Genomic DNA, 17,872 nt, shown 5'->3' on the forward strand with positions numbered 1-17,872 from the left:
CTTCTAAAAGACTCAGGGGCTGACTGAGATATCCTTGTGGATCATTGTCCAGCTTCACCATGCAATGATCAACTCCTTCAGATAAAATTTTTCTCAGCAAGGTCCTAGTTTTCCCAATGCAATCTGCTAGTTTGCTGGTTTCTTCTACAACCGCCTTAGCTGTAGCTAGAGGGTTACACAAAGAAGAGCGTTAAATGTACAATAAATGAAACATTTTCATATAAAAATGCACGTTTTTACATGCAAATAAACCAACTAGAATTTAGCAACATTGATGAACCCACATTCAGAGAAGTTAATTTAGAAATTAAAAGTGAAGGGTATTAAACTACTTTGAATAAACCTGAACATCAGAAACTTGCAATTTTCAGCTCTTTCATAATATATGCAGCACTTTAATATGAGCGTTGTTAAACTACAAGCATGAAAAAAAGATACTGTCCTTTAAATTTAAATTGTGCTCACCACCAAAGCAGCTACAATGTACAGAAATGGGGAAAAAGCTACAAAATAGTCCAAGAGAACCCAACTGTAAAGCCAAACAACAAGTTAACTTTAAAATAGGCATGAATTACAGTGTAAACATGTGGTGCTGGATGCTTGGTTATGTAGATTGTTGCAAATACCCCATTTCTGACATCAAGTCTCCTAATTACTCCAATAAACCCATCTGTATAAGAAATCTCATCTTATAGCATATCCTACATGAATACTTAGATCAAGTTTTCAATGTCCTGTAGATTATTATTTGCTGATAAATATGAAACAAGTGAATTAAGAAGAATACCTGATATTGGATATATTTCACAGGTGTAGACCCTCAGTAACCTCAAGCAGCAAGTGCCCACAAAACGCAATCTTTCTAAATCCAAAAGAGTAGCAGTGTATTGGAATCCTTTAAGTCCACGAAGTTCTTCAACTCCCAGCACCAGTGTTGTCCAGCTCCAGTGAAGAATACTCAATAAAGATTCAAAGCACTCCTATTTCAGAGTATGAAGTATACAGAAGACAGACTTTGTGTTAAAAACAAGTGAATTTTCAGCATCAGAATAAGATGGAAAGAAAACAGCATCTATATCTATGTTTATTATGAAAACATATTTATGTCTATATACATCTACCATAGAACACACAAATCCTACTTGCTTGAGAATAAATAAGAGCACTGAGAATGTAGGTAATAATTCACTGTAATATACTAAAGGCAATTTATAATACATTACAATAATACATGTGTGGAAGTCTCCCCGTTATTTAAGAACTAACAGCTGTTTGTACTCACCTTTAATACAGATATTTCAGTAAATTTTATTTGCTTTATCTGCATATGAATAGTGTAACACCTACTTTTAAATTAATATATCCTTGTCATAACAGGTCTGTCTTTGCTTTGTCTTTAAAACATTATGATCTGCAGGGCCATACTTGAACATAACTTCAACAGAAGCACATGACAGTTGACAAGAAATTTGAGGATTTAAAAAACTTTGTTTGTCCAAAAATTTGTTTCTACTGTTATTAAACATGGTTGGTAGTTTAATAAAGTTGTACCTCAGAAGGCAAGCTACAAGCATTTGGTATTGAATACCTTCAAGCTGCAACAATCAAGTTGATTGTTCAAAGTTAGTTATAAAATGCTTAATGCTCCAGAAAGCCAAAACTCTCCTATTATCCCAGTTCAGATATATGGTGAGGGTTAACAGCAGCAAGATAACGAAGAGGGAGGATACAGTGCGAAGTATTAAAAGCCATAGGAGTTCATAGCTTAATGCAAATGTTTTTAAGCAAACGCATATTAAGAGTAGCTATTAATATGTTAAGCTGATTCCTAAAAACGTAAATCATGTAGCTAATGAGGAGAAATAGATAATAGGAGAAACCTGAACAGAAGATGATCATCCTGATCATTAGAGAATACTGAAGATACGGAGAATACATAAATGAGAGAAAGCAAGCTGGCTAAGAAAATTGGACTGCGAGTGTCCATATGGAGGCAATAACGTCAATGTAACTATCAGTTGAGAATAGTAACAGTACATGTAACACAGTATAAAATATAAACCAAGATGGAAATCAAAATCAAATAATCATTGCTTGTAACAGATAAGGAAGGGACTGTACTTCAAAAACATGAAGACAGAATTGGTCTTATTCTTATAATACTGCATTTCAACTTAATGCAGTATTCCTCAAAATTTGACTAACTACCTGCTGTAGGTGAAAAACTGCAGTCTATCTACTATTAATAGTTGCAGTTGTTAATACTCCTTACCTCAGCTTATTGAAGTTTAATTAAACATTATCTGATCCACAGTGTATACTGGAATGAATCCAAGAGGAAGATGAATCTCACCAATGACTACTTAATGACAGTAATTTAAAAGACAGGGAAGAGAGCACATAGTAAAGCTCCCTTAAAACGTAAAAAGCCTGCTAATATTCGTTTCTTGGCAGGGAGTAAGTCTTGTACATTGAATACAACCTGTAAATATGAACTCAACCCCACACACCCCTACCCCTGCCTCCCCTCCTCCCCCCACTAAGTAGCTTACCCATGAAAAGTAAACTAAACCTTCTAAACAAATACATTTCTAGGCTCTCATCCTTAGCTCAATACCAAGCTTACGCTAGATATAAGTTTACATCTGAAATCTTCAAAAAAAGTTAAAAACAATACAATATTCTACATAGCAGTGTACCTAACTTCTGTTTGATAAAGCAGAAAGAAAAAATCATTCATTATTTCCACATGTACAGCTTTCAGTTTTCTACTTATGAATGAACTTGCAGGAAATACAGAAGATTCTTGATAATACTCACCACTGAGACAGTTCTGGCAAAAGATCTCTTTAAAATATGTACAGGTTCACTGGTTTGCTGTTTTCCTTTTGATGCACTGCCATCACTTGTTGGCAGCCTGGAAGAACAATTTAAGAACTGACTTGAAATCTGCACCAAGTTTTTACTATTTGTATTGTTCAAATGGAACAAAGTGGAAGAAAAGTTTAAGGTAATTATCAAAAAATGTTCAGTGAAAGAGTTCTTGCTTTTTCAAACAGAGCTACATAATGTTTAACATGTGAATAATAAGTTTATGGGAACTTACTGTAAAGCACAATTCTTTGTTCTTTTTTTGTCATTAAAATCATCTGCTTGATAGTATACTGCTCCTAAACTGAGGCCTACTAAATAGAATACTTCCCAACTAGCAAAAAAATGAAGTATGTTAGATGAAATCTTGAGGCTCTACAGAACTAAATGAAAGTCTCAGAACAGAATGTATGAAGAATGACCTCTTAAAGAAAAACCTCAAAGAAATAAATGTTGGTATAATAGACAATACTTTTCTCAAAGACACTTAAGCTTTCCCTAATTTTTTCAGATACTGATTTCCTTAGCTTAATACAACAATAATCTCACTAAACATATGCTTACTTTAACAGGGACTCTGTTCAAAAAACATATCAATCAATTATTCTAAATAGAGGTCAAAATATTACCTGTATAATAACTGTGGGATCTGCCCTGCATTAACATCTGTACCATTATTTGATTTCTTGGAACTTTTAAACTGAAATACAACACTGAAAGAGAAATAATCCAATTATTATTCAAGCAATATTAGATCTCTTATTTTGCATTAAAAAATATAGAAAAAAGTATACCCATCATCTGTAGTAATAGAGGCCTGTCCATGAGATCCACAATCACTGCTAGGTCCTGACACTCGTGCCCAGGCTACATACCACCAGCCAGCTTGTAGGAGTACTGGTTCATCAAACATCATTGCATACTTCTCTCTGGGAGAAGTAAATTTTGAAAAAGATATATGTGAATTAGTTTTTAGGTTAATCTTTAATGAATTACAACCCTGCTTATAAAAGAAAATTAAAAGTTAATGGAATTAAGTTATTAATCTCAAGTACCTATTTACAGTCAACATTTAAAAATATTTTTGAAAGATATTGTAGTAATTAAAAAAATAATAATTCAGAAACACCTACAAATAACCAAGTCTAGCTTTATCTTGCATTTTGAAACAATGAGATATCAAATGCCAAAAAGAGTAAGGAAAGATGAAGTTAAATTAACACACACAAACCCTATTACATTTAATACATAATACTTCAAGTAAAGTATTAATTATATTCTTTTATTTCAGAAAATTCTGGGTAAATTTTTGTAAATTACAATAGCTTATACATAAATTCTTAGGAATTACACATGAATGCTTAAGAAAGTAACAGAATGTATATTTAGGGTTATTAATACATAAGAATTAAAAGAATGTCATGGATGATTTGAATGTTAAATTATTTCATCATAGGGAATGAAAAAGCAGCTAAATGATGGCTAACCCCAACCATATGCACAAAATCTTTCAGGCAGTAACTGCTTGTATTCTAATGAGCTGAAGCACAATAACCCTTCTTTTGGTTATGATAATTTCATATTGCAGTAAGTTCAACGATGAGTTGTTTAATGCAAATACTCATTTATGCTTGAAAGCATCATTTTGACAGTATTCAAAAGAGCTGCTGTGACACTTTGTCTTGTCTTCTTATGACAGGAATATGGGATTTGACTGATTTATACAAGAGCAAGTGTGAGAGGATTCTTCTTTCCTTTAATTTAGTACCATAATGGCTTGGTGAGGTATCTGGTGTTTTACTACTTTACCCAACACACTTTGAGTGTAAGTTTTACATCACTTGCTACACACTTCTAATGCTGTAGATCATCTCTGTTCATTATTTAAAGTAATTTTAAAAGGTGTACGAAGAACGGAAAAATAAAGATCAAGAAGTAGGTAAGGAAAACATCCTACCTAGCAGCGCAATCATATGCCAAGACATCTGTTTCAGCAAGAAGGTCTCCATCTGTCTCATGGTCTCCCCCATCTGGACCCAATTCAAATAACTGGTGGAGTAAGAAAAAAGGTAAACATACATCTTACCTGTTAGAAACCTCATAATACCACTTTTTGCTGTCTGGCATTTCGGAAACAGTCTACTACTATTCTCCCTTCCTGAAAGTAATCGCTAGTTACTATGGCTGACATCTGCAAGTCAGGATTTTGTAGTATCATTAACTTTTAAAAAATAGCAACTGACACTGACCTCCCAGCCTTATGCCCAGATAAGTTAAGTGGAGAAACTCCCTATATCTTGCAGGTAAGTAAAAAGCAGCCAATCTAAAAAGGGCAAAGTTGGGCAGAAGGTGCAGGCTTTCCATCATAGACTGAAATGCACTGAAGATATACTCAACTTCTCTAGAAAGGGACAACTTGACTGTTTAGCAGAGCTAGTCAATAGTGTCATAAACAGTCACAGCGACTAGGACGAAAGATTATAGCTTTTTCAAAAGAACTTAGGTTTCTTAGTCAAAAATTACTTCTACTGTTTGATCAGTTTGAAAAAGGACCACAATACATGTCTATTACTTCCCTTGCAAACACCTGTTTAATACACAGTTCATCTGTGGTAGGACTGGCAAATCTTACCGTGGCTATAAGCTAATCCTAGACAACTGAAAACAAACTGAAATACTTAAGTACTTTCATAGGGTTACTACCTTTAGTATTTAAACATTAGTTGTGCTTTTTTGTTGTTGTTGTTCAGTTTCTTGGCTTTCCTTAATCATTTGCATTTCTCAGACATTGTGTTAAACTAGAATAAAGTACAACTACTTATTTTGGATCTCCTGTTATCTTACGCAAATGTTACTGCTAAGCATGTGCCATCCATTTCCCTAAAATAAACCTTAATAGCTATTCACCTGAAAATAGAAAAACTCAATAACACAGTAAATGCCAAGTAACAACAATTAACATATTCTGAATATACACATGTAATATAAAACTAATCATGGGTTTAGGTCACATTTCTAAATTTCTGATTTTGAAACACAATATGATTTAAAACAAGAAAAAAAACACCTCCTTACTTTTATTTTAGCAGTATATTCACCTCTACCTCCAAAAAGACCAAGACCACCTAACAAAATATCTGTATCAGCACAGAAACGGATAGCTTCTACTGAGTGGGCTGAGTAACCCCACCCTCCTCCATGACCTGCAGAAAAAAAACCCAATGAAAATACAGTTAATTTATCTTAGTCTTTTACTCTGTAAGTTTGATTAACTTGCGCTATAAAATTTTACTGTGTACATACTTTCAAACCTGTTAACAACACTGTAGTCTTCTTTAGAATAAACTTTCATTACTGCTTGAGTCTCTTCTTCTGCATTTGCTACACCCATTTTTAAGTCCTGCATAGCAGCCAAAGTATCAAGACAACCTAAAGAAAGCAAATCAAAGAACAACTCAAAATTTCTTACTCTTGACTATAATCAGTGAAATGGAAATGAATACTGGCTAAAAAGACCAAAGCAACCTAACTGTTTTGTCCTGAAACCACACATGCTACAGAATATCATTATAGCTTTGATTAGGTCAGGGATCACCGCAGCAGAATCTCAAGGTTTGCTATTAGAAGATCCTTTTAATTTATTCATTTTCCACAATAACCAAGAAATGTGGTTAAATCTACTTTGCAGCTTTTCCAATCGTAAATAAATTGCCAGCAACACCTTCATATTTTTTTTTCCTTTTTACATTTTCCTTATTACCAAAAAAGAGTTGAAGTAGTAACTGAAATATGGGCAGATTTGAGAGCCTTCATAAAAGGCGTTTTGTTTCATATACATGGGTACCTAACACACCTTTGTCTCAGACACAGAAAAGTACTGTTCAAGTTAAAATTTATCACATCTCTAACACACAATGAAGGCAGCAGGACAAGGAACTGGCCACTCTTCACATTCAGTGAGCAAGTGAGCTAAAATAACTTCCAAAGCTGTGCATTGAAGTACTGGCTATTTCACATATGGACAGTTTACATGTGAACACAGTATGACTATTTTTTGTTTTGGTAGGCTTTTTAGACTACAAAAGGAAATCGCATTGCTCTCAGTGCGCCATTAAACAAAACTGCAAAGAGTAAACTCTTATTTTAAATACTGCATTTAATTTAAAATAAAAATAGCTTATTTAAGAACACTTTTTTCCTGTCTTTTGGAGACTCCAGGTTAACTTAATAGTACTGACTTCATTCTGCAGACTGTCCAAAAACATCACCCAGGAAGGTCTCTTACTTTATTCTGCTGACATCTAGTAGCAGGCTCCATCAGAACTCTAAAATCCTCTATCATCATTAAGATGGCAGAAGATAACTATTTTTCTTAAAATTAATTGCATATCAGCCAGATCATAAGTGTTAAGAACAATGATGAAAGAATACAAAGTTAAATTTTAACTCAAAAAAAGTCAGAAAGCTGTTAGATTACAATTCATTTATACATTAAGTAATGTTTCTTTATTTCATCTAAGCTTCTGACTCATCAACTATAAATGTATACCTAGAATGTGCAAAGCTGCATGAGATCTGGTGGTTAGAGCTTTGGAACCTGTTGGTAGAGCAAGTTCTGGACTCAAAATACTACACCGGGATTGCATGTCTGGAGCTGAGGGAAGTCTGGAATCGGCAACTACTGCATTGTAACTCCACAGTTCCCTAGCATTTGGTCGAAACCTAGAGCAAGACAAAACAGAGTAAAAAAAAAAAAAAAACCACTTTCACCTACTACAAAAAATGCAAAATCTAACTGATAATTAAAATTTATAAGCTATTTATTATGAAACATAGATCTGCTAGTACAAACTCTTAAAACTGAACATCATTACACCAAATACATATAAATTTTACTAGCTTAAAACACTAGCAGGTGGAAAGACACAAAAACATTCTTCTTGTACTTCAAGTCAAACAGGCACATTATGGGTTTACAAATTTCACAAAATATTAGACTCTTTTCAAAGCTACTAAATATTAAAATAGCATAATCTATTAAGAAGCATGAAGTAACTACCAAACTACTACATATAATCGCAGATATGCTCAAAAATTATAAAGATGCCAAGTGAAAGTAAAAGGGTTACTCACCTTCAAATAAGAGTAAAAAGATCTTGAGAATTCCAACATATTTTGTTTGGGCTTTTTAAATGGATAACATCACCTTATGAGTATTTAAAGGATTACAGAAAAGGGCAGCATAAACAAGGGAATACAAAGACTTTCTATACTATAGATTAACATGGAGAAAAAGAAAATGAAAAAAATGAAGTCTTTCATATCACTATGTAAAAGGAAAAAACAGTTAGAGGACATAAATGGGAGTGTTCTGAATAAGCACAAAAGGAATTTTCACTTGGTACACTGTTCTAAAAATCCAAATGGGGCTAAGATGGTCTAACCAATGAGAAAGAAATGGTTTTAAGTAAAAGTATTGTAAGACACTATATGTATTTGGAATTTCAATGAGTTAGCAATGTGCAAGTTTATACACACATACACATATACACACACACACGAAATTATTTAACCACTTTTTTCACTAACTGAAAAAGCCACAAAGCTGCGAAGAAAATCTTTAAAATCCATGTAATCAAATATGCTGTCTCTCTGTACAGAGAAATGGACCCCTTCATTTAAATAGGCATGAATAAAAATGTCCAGGAATAATAATTAATATACCAAATATTTCACTAACAGGCGTATTCATTATAGAATCACAGAATCGTTTAGTTTGGAAAAGACCTTTAAGATCATTAAGTCCAACTGTTAACATTGCCAAGTCCACCATTAAAACAGGTCCCTAAGCACCACACCAACATGTCTTTTAAATACCTCTGGGGATGGTGAGTCAACCACTCACCTGGGCAGCCTGTTCCAATGCTGGATAACCCTTTCAGTGAAGGATTTTTTCCTAATGTCCAGTCTAAACCTCCCCTGGCCCAACTTGATGCCATTTCCTCCCATCCTATCACTAGTTACTTGGAAGAAGAGGCTGACACTCATCCTGCTACAACCTCCCTTCAGGTAGCTGTAGAGAGCGATAAGGTCTCCCCTCAGCCTCCTTTTCTCCAGACTAAAAAACCCCAGTTCCCTCAGCCGCTCCTAGATTTGTGCTCCAGATCCTTCACCAGCTTCGTTGCCCTGCTCTGGACAAACTCCAGCAACTCAACCTCCTTCTTGTAGTGAGGGGCCCAAAACTGAACACAGGATTCAAGCTGCAGCTTCACTCGCTAGTGCTGAGTACAGAGGCACAATCACTTCCCTACTCCTGCTGGCCACACTAATTCTGGTACAGGCCGGGATGCTGTTGCCCGCCTTGGCCATCTGGGCACACTGCCGGCTTATATTCAGCCGGCTGTCAACCAGCACCCCCAGGTCCCCTTCCGCCGAGCAGCTCTCAATCCAATCTTTCCCAAGCCTGTAGCATTGCATGAGGTTGTTGTGACCGAAGTGCGGGACCCGGAACTTGGTCTTATTAAAACTCATACAACTGACCTCAGCCCATTGATCCAGCCTGTCCAGATCCCTCTGCAGAGCCCTCCTACCCTCCAGCAGATCAAGTAGATCAGCAGATCCCACCCAACTTGGTGTCATCTGACTTACTGAGGGAGCACTCAATCCCCTCATCCAGATAATTGACAAACATATTGAACAAGACCAGCCCCAAAACAGAGCCCTGGGGAACACCGCTTGTGACTGGCTGCCAACTGGATTTAATGCCATTCACCACAACTCTCCGCGCTCGGCCATCCAGCCAGTTCCTAACCCAGCAAAGAGTACACCTGTCTAAGACAGGAGCCATCAGTTTCTCCAGGAGAATGCTGTGGGAGATGCTGTCAAAGGCTTTACTAAAGTCCAGGAGATAACATCCACAGTCTTACCCTCATCCACTAGGTGGGTCACCTGGTCATGCAAGGAAATCAGGTTGGTCAAGCAGGACGTGCCTTTCATGAACCTGTGCTGGCTGTTCTGCACATGCTCTGTGACTGCCCTGAAGATGAACTGCTCCATAATCTTCACCAATATCGAGGTCAGGCTGACAGGCCTATAGTTCCTCAGATCTTCCTTCCGGCCCTTCTTGTAGATGGGTGTCACACTGGAAAGTCTCCAGTTGTCTAGGACCTCCCCTGTTAACCAGCACTGCTGATAAATGACGGAAAGTGGCTTGATGAGCACTTCTGCCAGCTCCCTCAGTACCCTTCAGTGGATCCCATCTGGCCCCGCAGACTTGCATGTGTCTAAGTGGTGTAGCAGTTCACAAACCATTTTCCCTTGGATTATAGGGTCTTCCATTCTGCTCCCTGTCCCTGTCTTCCAGCTCAGATGGTTGGGTACCCAGACAACAACTGGTCTTACTAATAAAGACTGAGGCTAAGAAGGCATTAAGTGCCTCAGTCTTTTCCTCATCCTTTGTCACTATGTTCCCCCCCCACACCCAATAAAGGATGGAGATTATCCTTAGCCCTCCTTTTGTTGCTAATGTAGTTACAGAAACTTTTTTTTTATTGTTGTTTATGGCAGTAGCCAGATTAAGTTCTAATTGGGCTTTAGCCCTTTCAGTTTTCTCCCTGCATAACCTGATGATATCCTTGTAGTCCTCCTGAGTTGCCCGCCCTTTCTTCCATACGTCATAAACTTTTTTTTTTGTTTTCTCTAAGTTCCAGCCAAAGGTCTCTGTTCAGTCAGGGGTATTCTTCCCTGCCAGCTCATCTTTCAGCATATGGGGATGGCCTGCTCCTGTGTGTTTAAGGTTTCCTTCTTGAAGGATGTGCAGCCTTCCTGGACTCCTTTGCCCTTCAGGACTGCCTCCCAAGAGGCTCCGTTAACCAGGCTCCTAAACAGGCCAAAGTCCGCCCTCTGGAAGTCCAAAGCAGCAGTTCTGCTGATCCCCTCCTCACTTTTCCAAGAATCAAAAACTCTATCACTGCTATGCCTAAGACAGACTCCAACCACCACATCACCCATAAGGCCCTCCCTGTTCACAGACAACAGGTCCACAGGGCACCTTCCCTAGCTGGCTCACTCACCAGCTGTGTCAGGAAGTTATCTTTCACACACTCCAGGAACCTTATAGACTGTTTCGTCTCTGCTGTATCGTATTTCTAGCAGACATCTGGTAAGTTGAAGTCCCCCACAAGAACAAGGGCTAGAGATTGTGAGACTTCTCCCAGCTGCTTATAGCATATTTCATCTCCTTCTTCATCCTGGTTGCGTGGTCTATAACAGACTCCCACCATGATATCTGCCTTATTTGCCTTCCTCCTGATTCTTACTGATAAACACTCAAGCCTATCATCACCATCATTAAGCTCTAGACAATCAAAATACTCCCTTAATATACAGGGCTACCGCACTGCCTCTCCTTCCTTGCCTATTCCTTCTGAAGAGTTTATAGCCATCCATTGCAGCACCCCAGTTGTGGGAGTCATCCTACCATGTTTCCATGTTGTCAACTACATCATCGTTTTCCTGCTGTATAGTGGCCACCACTGCCTCCTGTTTGTTACCCATGCACCAATTTGTTTGTTACACCAAGGCACACAGCACTGGTGTAGATGCAATTCAATTGGTCTATTGATCTGGTCCTTCTCCCTTTTTGTGGGGAGAAGGCCCAATTCTCATGTGACCATTCTCAGGCACTTCCGACCTGAGATGATTAGCATGTCTCCTCTTTGGACTGTTTTAATACTTTCTGCTAAACAAGAATGAGATACAACACAGCAATTCATCTGCACAGACTCCAAGAATTCATTCTTCAGTTAAGTATTTAAGCCATAGATTTAGTTCTACAGTCCCCAAAATTTTGCAAGACAATAAAACACCTCAACCATGTTTACCCATAATATGTTTAACAGGTGACTTTGAACTTACTCAAGCTGAATAACCATTTTAGTGTGTTACATCAAGTTGAGTGTCATCACCTTTTCTCCCCTGAAACTTGCTGCTTTCCCATGGCAATCAATAACTGCATTTTTTGTAAACTGAGTCTTCCATTGTGTTTTAATCTTGCTGATAATACCATGACCGAAAGCTTTAAGGGATGCAGGTGCTACCCTTCCTTCTTTCAAATCTCAGCATAATTTAAGTAAGAACTGGTACCTAGCTAATGAAATTCAAACGCTCCTGGGGTTGTGCATAACGCAGGACTACAGCCATCCAAGAAACTTCAGAAGTCATAAAGGAACATTCCTAGTAAATTTGCATGCTTCAATGTTAAGTGGCGATTAAGTTCTTCAATCTCAATTTTGGATGAAGACATCCAAAGTGGGATGCAAGCAGCCTATGAACACAATGATATTTTAAAGATATGAACCTGCATGATACTGTCTTTTCTAGATGAATGCAGACTAGCTGGTTCCCTGCTTTATTCTGTAAGTGATTATTCTGGTTTTGCCTAAGTCTTCAAACAGTTTAAACATCTTCCATCACTTGCACTCAGATGACAGCTCAAATTTCTCTTCCAAATCATGGCTAGCATAGCTGTTAAATCATTATGAAAGGATTGGATGTTGTGATTCTGTTTTGGAACAAGGTCTTATGATCTACACCTGCTCAAAGACTCCACTGAAAGCAACCATCCCCAAATACCATGAAAGAAATACAACCGTAATTTGAACGTCTATGCCACCTAAATAACTGTCTCTATTTTTATCTCTCAAAATGTCAGAACTGAGGAGAATATCATTACTGCACCCCTTCTTCTATTCAAGTCATAATGACTAATGCCTGAGAGAAGGATGAAGATTTAAGACACAAGGTTGTAGAAGTTGAGTATGTCAATAAAATTAAAATATTCAGTAAAGTGTTACGTAGGTGGAAGAAAGTAAAGGAAGAATAAAAAGAGTAAATAAGCAGAATAGAACAGAGTCCCCCAAACATCATGAGACTGGAATGAGAATGATGCTGAAAGAAAAGAAATTTAAAAATTTGGGTAAGATATGATGTTTGTTTTAGGCTTACTTGAACAAATCATCCAAAAATGTGAAAAATACACATGGAAGACAAAAATTGCTTTTAACTTACTAGGGAAATGAGCACAATCAAGTCTACAGCCTCCCAAAATACTTTAAAAGGGATTTCTATACTATGACTTTAGTAGCTATAATCCACACTTGCCTCCAGATAACATCATAGACAGGATCCAGACACACACCAGAACTTTGAAGGTCTTCCTGCTCAGAATCATTGAATGTTTTGCAACTGCCATCTACCTTGTTTATCAGAAGACATTTAAAAGGAGGAGGTTCTGATATTGAAGCTGGTACCAAACCTAGATCAGGGAGCAAAAAGAGCAGAAAAACATGAAGACTCCACTCATTATGTGCCATTTGCTATGCACGAAGCATTAATGTAGTAGGGAAGAACAGATGTATTGCTACAACAGAAAAAATAAACCGTAGCAAGATTTAAGTGCAAGAAAAGTTTAGACTTTTACATTCTACTTTTAATAAAATTGCATTTCTAAAGGAGGTAGGATGACCGTGTGCAGTATAACTAAAGTCAAAATATTTTAATTGCCTCTATTGTTCGCATGATCAAAGCTATTTTTTCTCCAATACTTCTATAAGCAATTAAAATATTCTAGAAGGGTTCTTGCCTATTATATGTCTGCTTGCAAATATCTCTGATGTAGCAAGCACATGAGAATTAATGAGAGCTTCATCAATCCGGAGAAAAGTCTGGTCTCCACTTGCTCCAATCCACGTTGCTTTGCGTCCGTATTTAGAGCCTATATTAGGCATAGGTGCTGGTTTTGCATTCCAGTAGGGCATATCCAGAATTGGTCTACCAAGCTGACCTTTCTATAGAGAGAATGCAAAAATTAGTAAGTAAGAGTAACAGTAAGTGTCAAAGAGGAACAAGTTACTTTGATAGTTTCAACATACAAAATTAGTAATCTGGAAGAGCTAGCTTTCCACCAATTTAGACTGAAAAAGCAACAGCTAATCTAAGTGAAGTGTTACACGTTTAAATATGACAAACAAGTTATTGACAGATACTGTCCTCCCTATTCTGTTAGGCTTTTGAGTGAACTTTTGTTTACTTTTTGTTGCAACTCAGACTCTCCATGATGGAAAACCCTCCTTTCCATCATCAGAATCAAACATAAAAGCATTTATTGTCCTTCAATACTCAATATCCAAGTAACTTCAGTACTAAACAAGGAACTAATTAATAGGAAAAAAAAAATCTACATTCCAATTCAGAGAGTCTAAATTCTACTCAATTCTGAACTTACATGGACTGTAAGTCTTACAGAGCAAATCCTCTTAAAAGTACCTAGAAATTGATTAGCACATCAAACTTGAGCTAAAAAGAGCATAAAAGTGCCTAAGCAAGCACCTCTGCGTATGCTCATTAACACCCTGAACTGGAGATCTAAGCCCTTATCTCCTATGTACAACTAGATACTGAGAGATGGACCAACAGTTCTTATACTGTACCTAAGTATGTAGTAAGAAGTGCTGCAATGAACCTGTTCAGACTCCATCTACCTGACTCAGGCAAAGGAAATTCACCGCAGGCCAACGAAGTTAGGGTAACTTTGTATTTAAAATGGTAAGCAAGGAGAAACATGCATGTACAGCAAATACCCTCTGTCCAGCACCTTACTCATCTCTTTCTACATAACACTGTATGTAAGTAAACTTAGTGAAGACATTTTCAAGAAACATGCTTGCTTTTGAGCTTGTCTTGACTTTGTGATGCTTTCAACAAACTTTCAAGGATTATAAGAGGCATAGAACAGGCGGTCTAAATACAGTGTAAATTTATTTTTTTAGAAAAAGAAAAACCCTCAGTCAAGTCAGGCTTTAAAATCCTATTCCTGAGAGTGAATTTGGTTTTTCAGGGGCTAAGTTTCACTGCAAGTAAACAAAGCTTAAACTTATGTGTCCAAGTCACTTTTGACAAAATCATGGACACCAAAGCTCTTTCCTTAAAGCCTGAAAACCAGCAAAATATTACCTAATATTAGAGCCACCTCGTGGCACACTGAATTCAAATATGATTTCCAATTCTAAAATTTTAGTCTGCACCTTTTTTTGTGGGTTTTTTTTTGTTTTTTTGTTGGTTTGTTTTGTTTTGTTTTGTTTTTTTGTTTTGTTTTGGTTTTTTTTTTGTGAAGACGGATCTCAAAAGGTGCAATTTCTCTTCTGTTGTGTTTGGCAGTACATAGCTTTTAACACGTATAAAAATAGCTCAATATCTATACTCTAAATTTTACCAAAAGGACATTCCCACTAATGTCTGTCGACAACAGACGACTCTGGTGAGATTGCAGTGAGGGGGTATTCGCAAAGACAAGGAGGCACAACAGCCTAAAGTCAGGACGAAGGGGAACTAAATGAAGTTGAAGTGCTTATTCAGTGAATATAAGAATGGATTCCACATGGACATAGGAGAATATATACCATGTGGATATGAAATAAGAGTACCAGAGTTATGCTGTATTATACTGAGCAATAATCTCCCCTCAAGTGTTAAGTTAACTTCTGCAACTCATTGCCATTTCTATGAAAGAAAACAGGACACAATTTTTTCTAACAAATGCAGACAGACAGGTAATAGAATATGCAACAGATATTTATTTGCAACAGAGCTTGCAACCGTAGGAGTTTGAGAAAACTGATGCATCTTATAAAATAAACCCAGTTTTAAATTACAACCCTTATTAAAATACAAAAAACCACCAAGAATTTGTGGCACCATGCTTTTGTAACCACAACAATACTAGAAGACACATTTTTAAACATAACAGACACAAAAGACATGCAGAAGTCGTTAGTAGTTCTATAAAGGCAAGTATAAGCAAACAATTTGGAAAAATCTTTGAACGATACATTAACTACTAGCTTATTCCCATAAATAAATATTATGATTTCCTTACCGAGAAACTTCCAAATGTGAAAACCTGGCCATCCATTAAGAGAATAGCTGTATGGTTGCTCCCAGCAGTAACTTGTGTACTAGGACCTGGTAATGCTTGCACCAATGTGGGACACCCCCTATATTAAAGCAAATTAATTTTGTATTAATACATGCTTATACAACATTTAACACACACATTAGTGTTATAAGGATTTCAGTCACTGTGAAATACATTCACTATGCTCACACGCTATATGAAACCAGAGTCAAGTAACATCTTACATATTAAATGAACAGAGGTTTGAAAGACTGTACCGGCTATTTAAGTTTATGGCCTCTTGTTACAGGGAACCAGATCAAGTACCCTCTCTCTTCAATTTAACTCAGAAATTGGCATAGAATAAAAATGGTTAATTTAGCATGTAATTGTAAGATTATCTTAATGTTACTGTAGTTACGCCAATATATATCTGTGTGTATATAGGTATGTATATAAAATATATTGTTATGAACTGTAGCAGTAAAAAAAATTCTGTAGTGAGGACGCTGGTTAAGCACTTAAAATTTGCATTACGAAGCAATCAAAGCCTTATGTGGTTGGTATTCTAGTACAATTACCAGAAGCAATATTGATATGGCCCTCCTGAGATCACTGGCCAGGGAATTATAAAAAGAAAGAGAAGGTCTACCCACCTCCATCAGCTTTCTAAAGGATAAGGCATTAAAAAAACTGCTCTCCATCAAACTCATAGACTCAAGAACGAACAAACCTCTCCAAACTGTTTTCCAGAAAGATCTGAAGAAGTCTAATCCATGTGCCTCCCAAATATGGACATGTATAAGAAAATAAATTTCCCATTCCAGTAAAATGAAGGAAAAAAGCCCAATAGTACAATCAAGAAGCAAAGAAAGAAAACATGAAGTGATGACTTAGAATAGAAATAGCAGAAAAGATAAAAAGAAAGAAGTGAGATACTAAACTAAAATTTTTAGCTCAATCCCAACAAAGTGAACAGGAGAACAAGAACTGTACCAGACTGAGTCCCATAATGAATGTCTGCCTAGACTTCAAATTTATTGTGGACTTAGAAAGACTGGGAATTTGAATAATAAGTTATTCCCAAATAACTCCACGTTTGAGAACTCTGACTCCAGAGAACAGCAGCACTATTTAAACTCACTTTTAAACATGCACTTTCAAAGGCAGATTAATCTAAAATAAGAACAGGTTGTCTTAAACTGGAATTAAAAAAAAGTGTCAGCCTACAGTTACCTAGCAGTTGTTTAGCAGCTGATGTGCAAAAAGATGGTTTAGCTGCATGTTCTGCTTTTGGCTGAATTGTGGATAAAACAGTAGTCAAGAAAGTGAGAGGAAGGAGAGGCATCGTGTGTTCAGTAGAGAAAGGGTAGATGGGAAGATGTGAACATGGGAAATGTGGAACTGAGGAACACAGTATGAATATAGGTTGATGACCTGAAGAAGGAACACAGGTATACAGAAAGAAATTATTCCTTCATGATAACTGTAGCTTCCAGTGGGTGACTGTAGTGGAGATAAGAGAGACTGAAGGGCAGCATAAAATTTTGCAGAGGATGCACAACATGACATTCATAAATTTAGAAGCCTTTGTTGGTGTACAGGCACATGAGTTTGGACATCAGTAAGATTATACACAGTCACACAAAGCAAAGTTTAGCAGCCCCAATGATGAAAACATTTTAAAAACAAAAGAAACATTGCATTTACCTCCCATTTACTTTAAGGAAGCTCAAAAAGGCTTGAAGCAGAAACAAAACATAATTAAGAACTAACCCAAAAGCTTTCCTGTTAAAGGGAAATATTTTTATTAAGTTTTGGGGTTTTTTTCCCCTCTCCCTTAAAATTATGATAGTTGCAGGCATGGAATTATCAATCCTATGCTTTAAAAAAAAAGGGGGGGGGGAATGTTTAATCTCGTTGATGCATAAACCAAAAGTATTTCTCTTTCTGTTTTGACAATTGAATCTATCAGCAATGTTATGTGAATGCTATGCATGATATTCCCTTGGCAGCAGCAGAGCAAAACCAGACAAGGAACTAATGTAG

General features: G+C 36.8%; 1 protein-coding gene across 1 annotated transcript in view; it reads right to left on the reverse strand.

Annotated features, from left to right (window-relative positions):
- LOC104622936 (E3 ubiquitin-protein ligase MYCBP2-like) overlaps positions 1 to 17,872 on the reverse strand; it is a gene marked incomplete at its 5' end in the record, with an annotated part of 132,160 nt that overhangs the window by 109,413 nt on the left and 4,875 nt on the right. The window contains 12 exon segments of the mRNA XM_010289864.1: positions 1 to 165; positions 788 to 980; positions 2,821 to 2,917; positions 3,501 to 3,584; positions 3,666 to 3,800; positions 4,829 to 4,920; positions 5,947 to 6,074; positions 6,175 to 6,300; positions 7,421 to 7,593; positions 13,033 to 13,186; positions 13,514 to 13,718; positions 15,806 to 15,923. The exon segment at positions 1 to 165 is cut by the window's left edge and continues 17 nt beyond it. Of these exon segments, the coding sequence (XP_010288166.1) occupies positions 1 to 165; positions 788 to 980; positions 2,821 to 2,917; positions 3,501 to 3,584; positions 3,666 to 3,800; positions 4,829 to 4,920; positions 5,947 to 6,074; positions 6,175 to 6,300; positions 7,421 to 7,593; positions 13,033 to 13,186; positions 13,514 to 13,718; positions 15,806 to 15,923 (1,670 nt within the window).

The sequence above is a fragment of the Phaethon lepturus genome, unplaced genomic scaffold, assembly GCF_000687285.1.
Source record: "Phaethon lepturus isolate BGI_N335 unplaced genomic scaffold, ASM68728v1 scaffold1486, whole genome shotgun sequence".
In the NCBI taxonomy this organism is placed as follows: Eukaryota; Metazoa; Chordata; class Aves; order Phaethontiformes; family Phaethontidae; genus Phaethon; species Phaethon lepturus.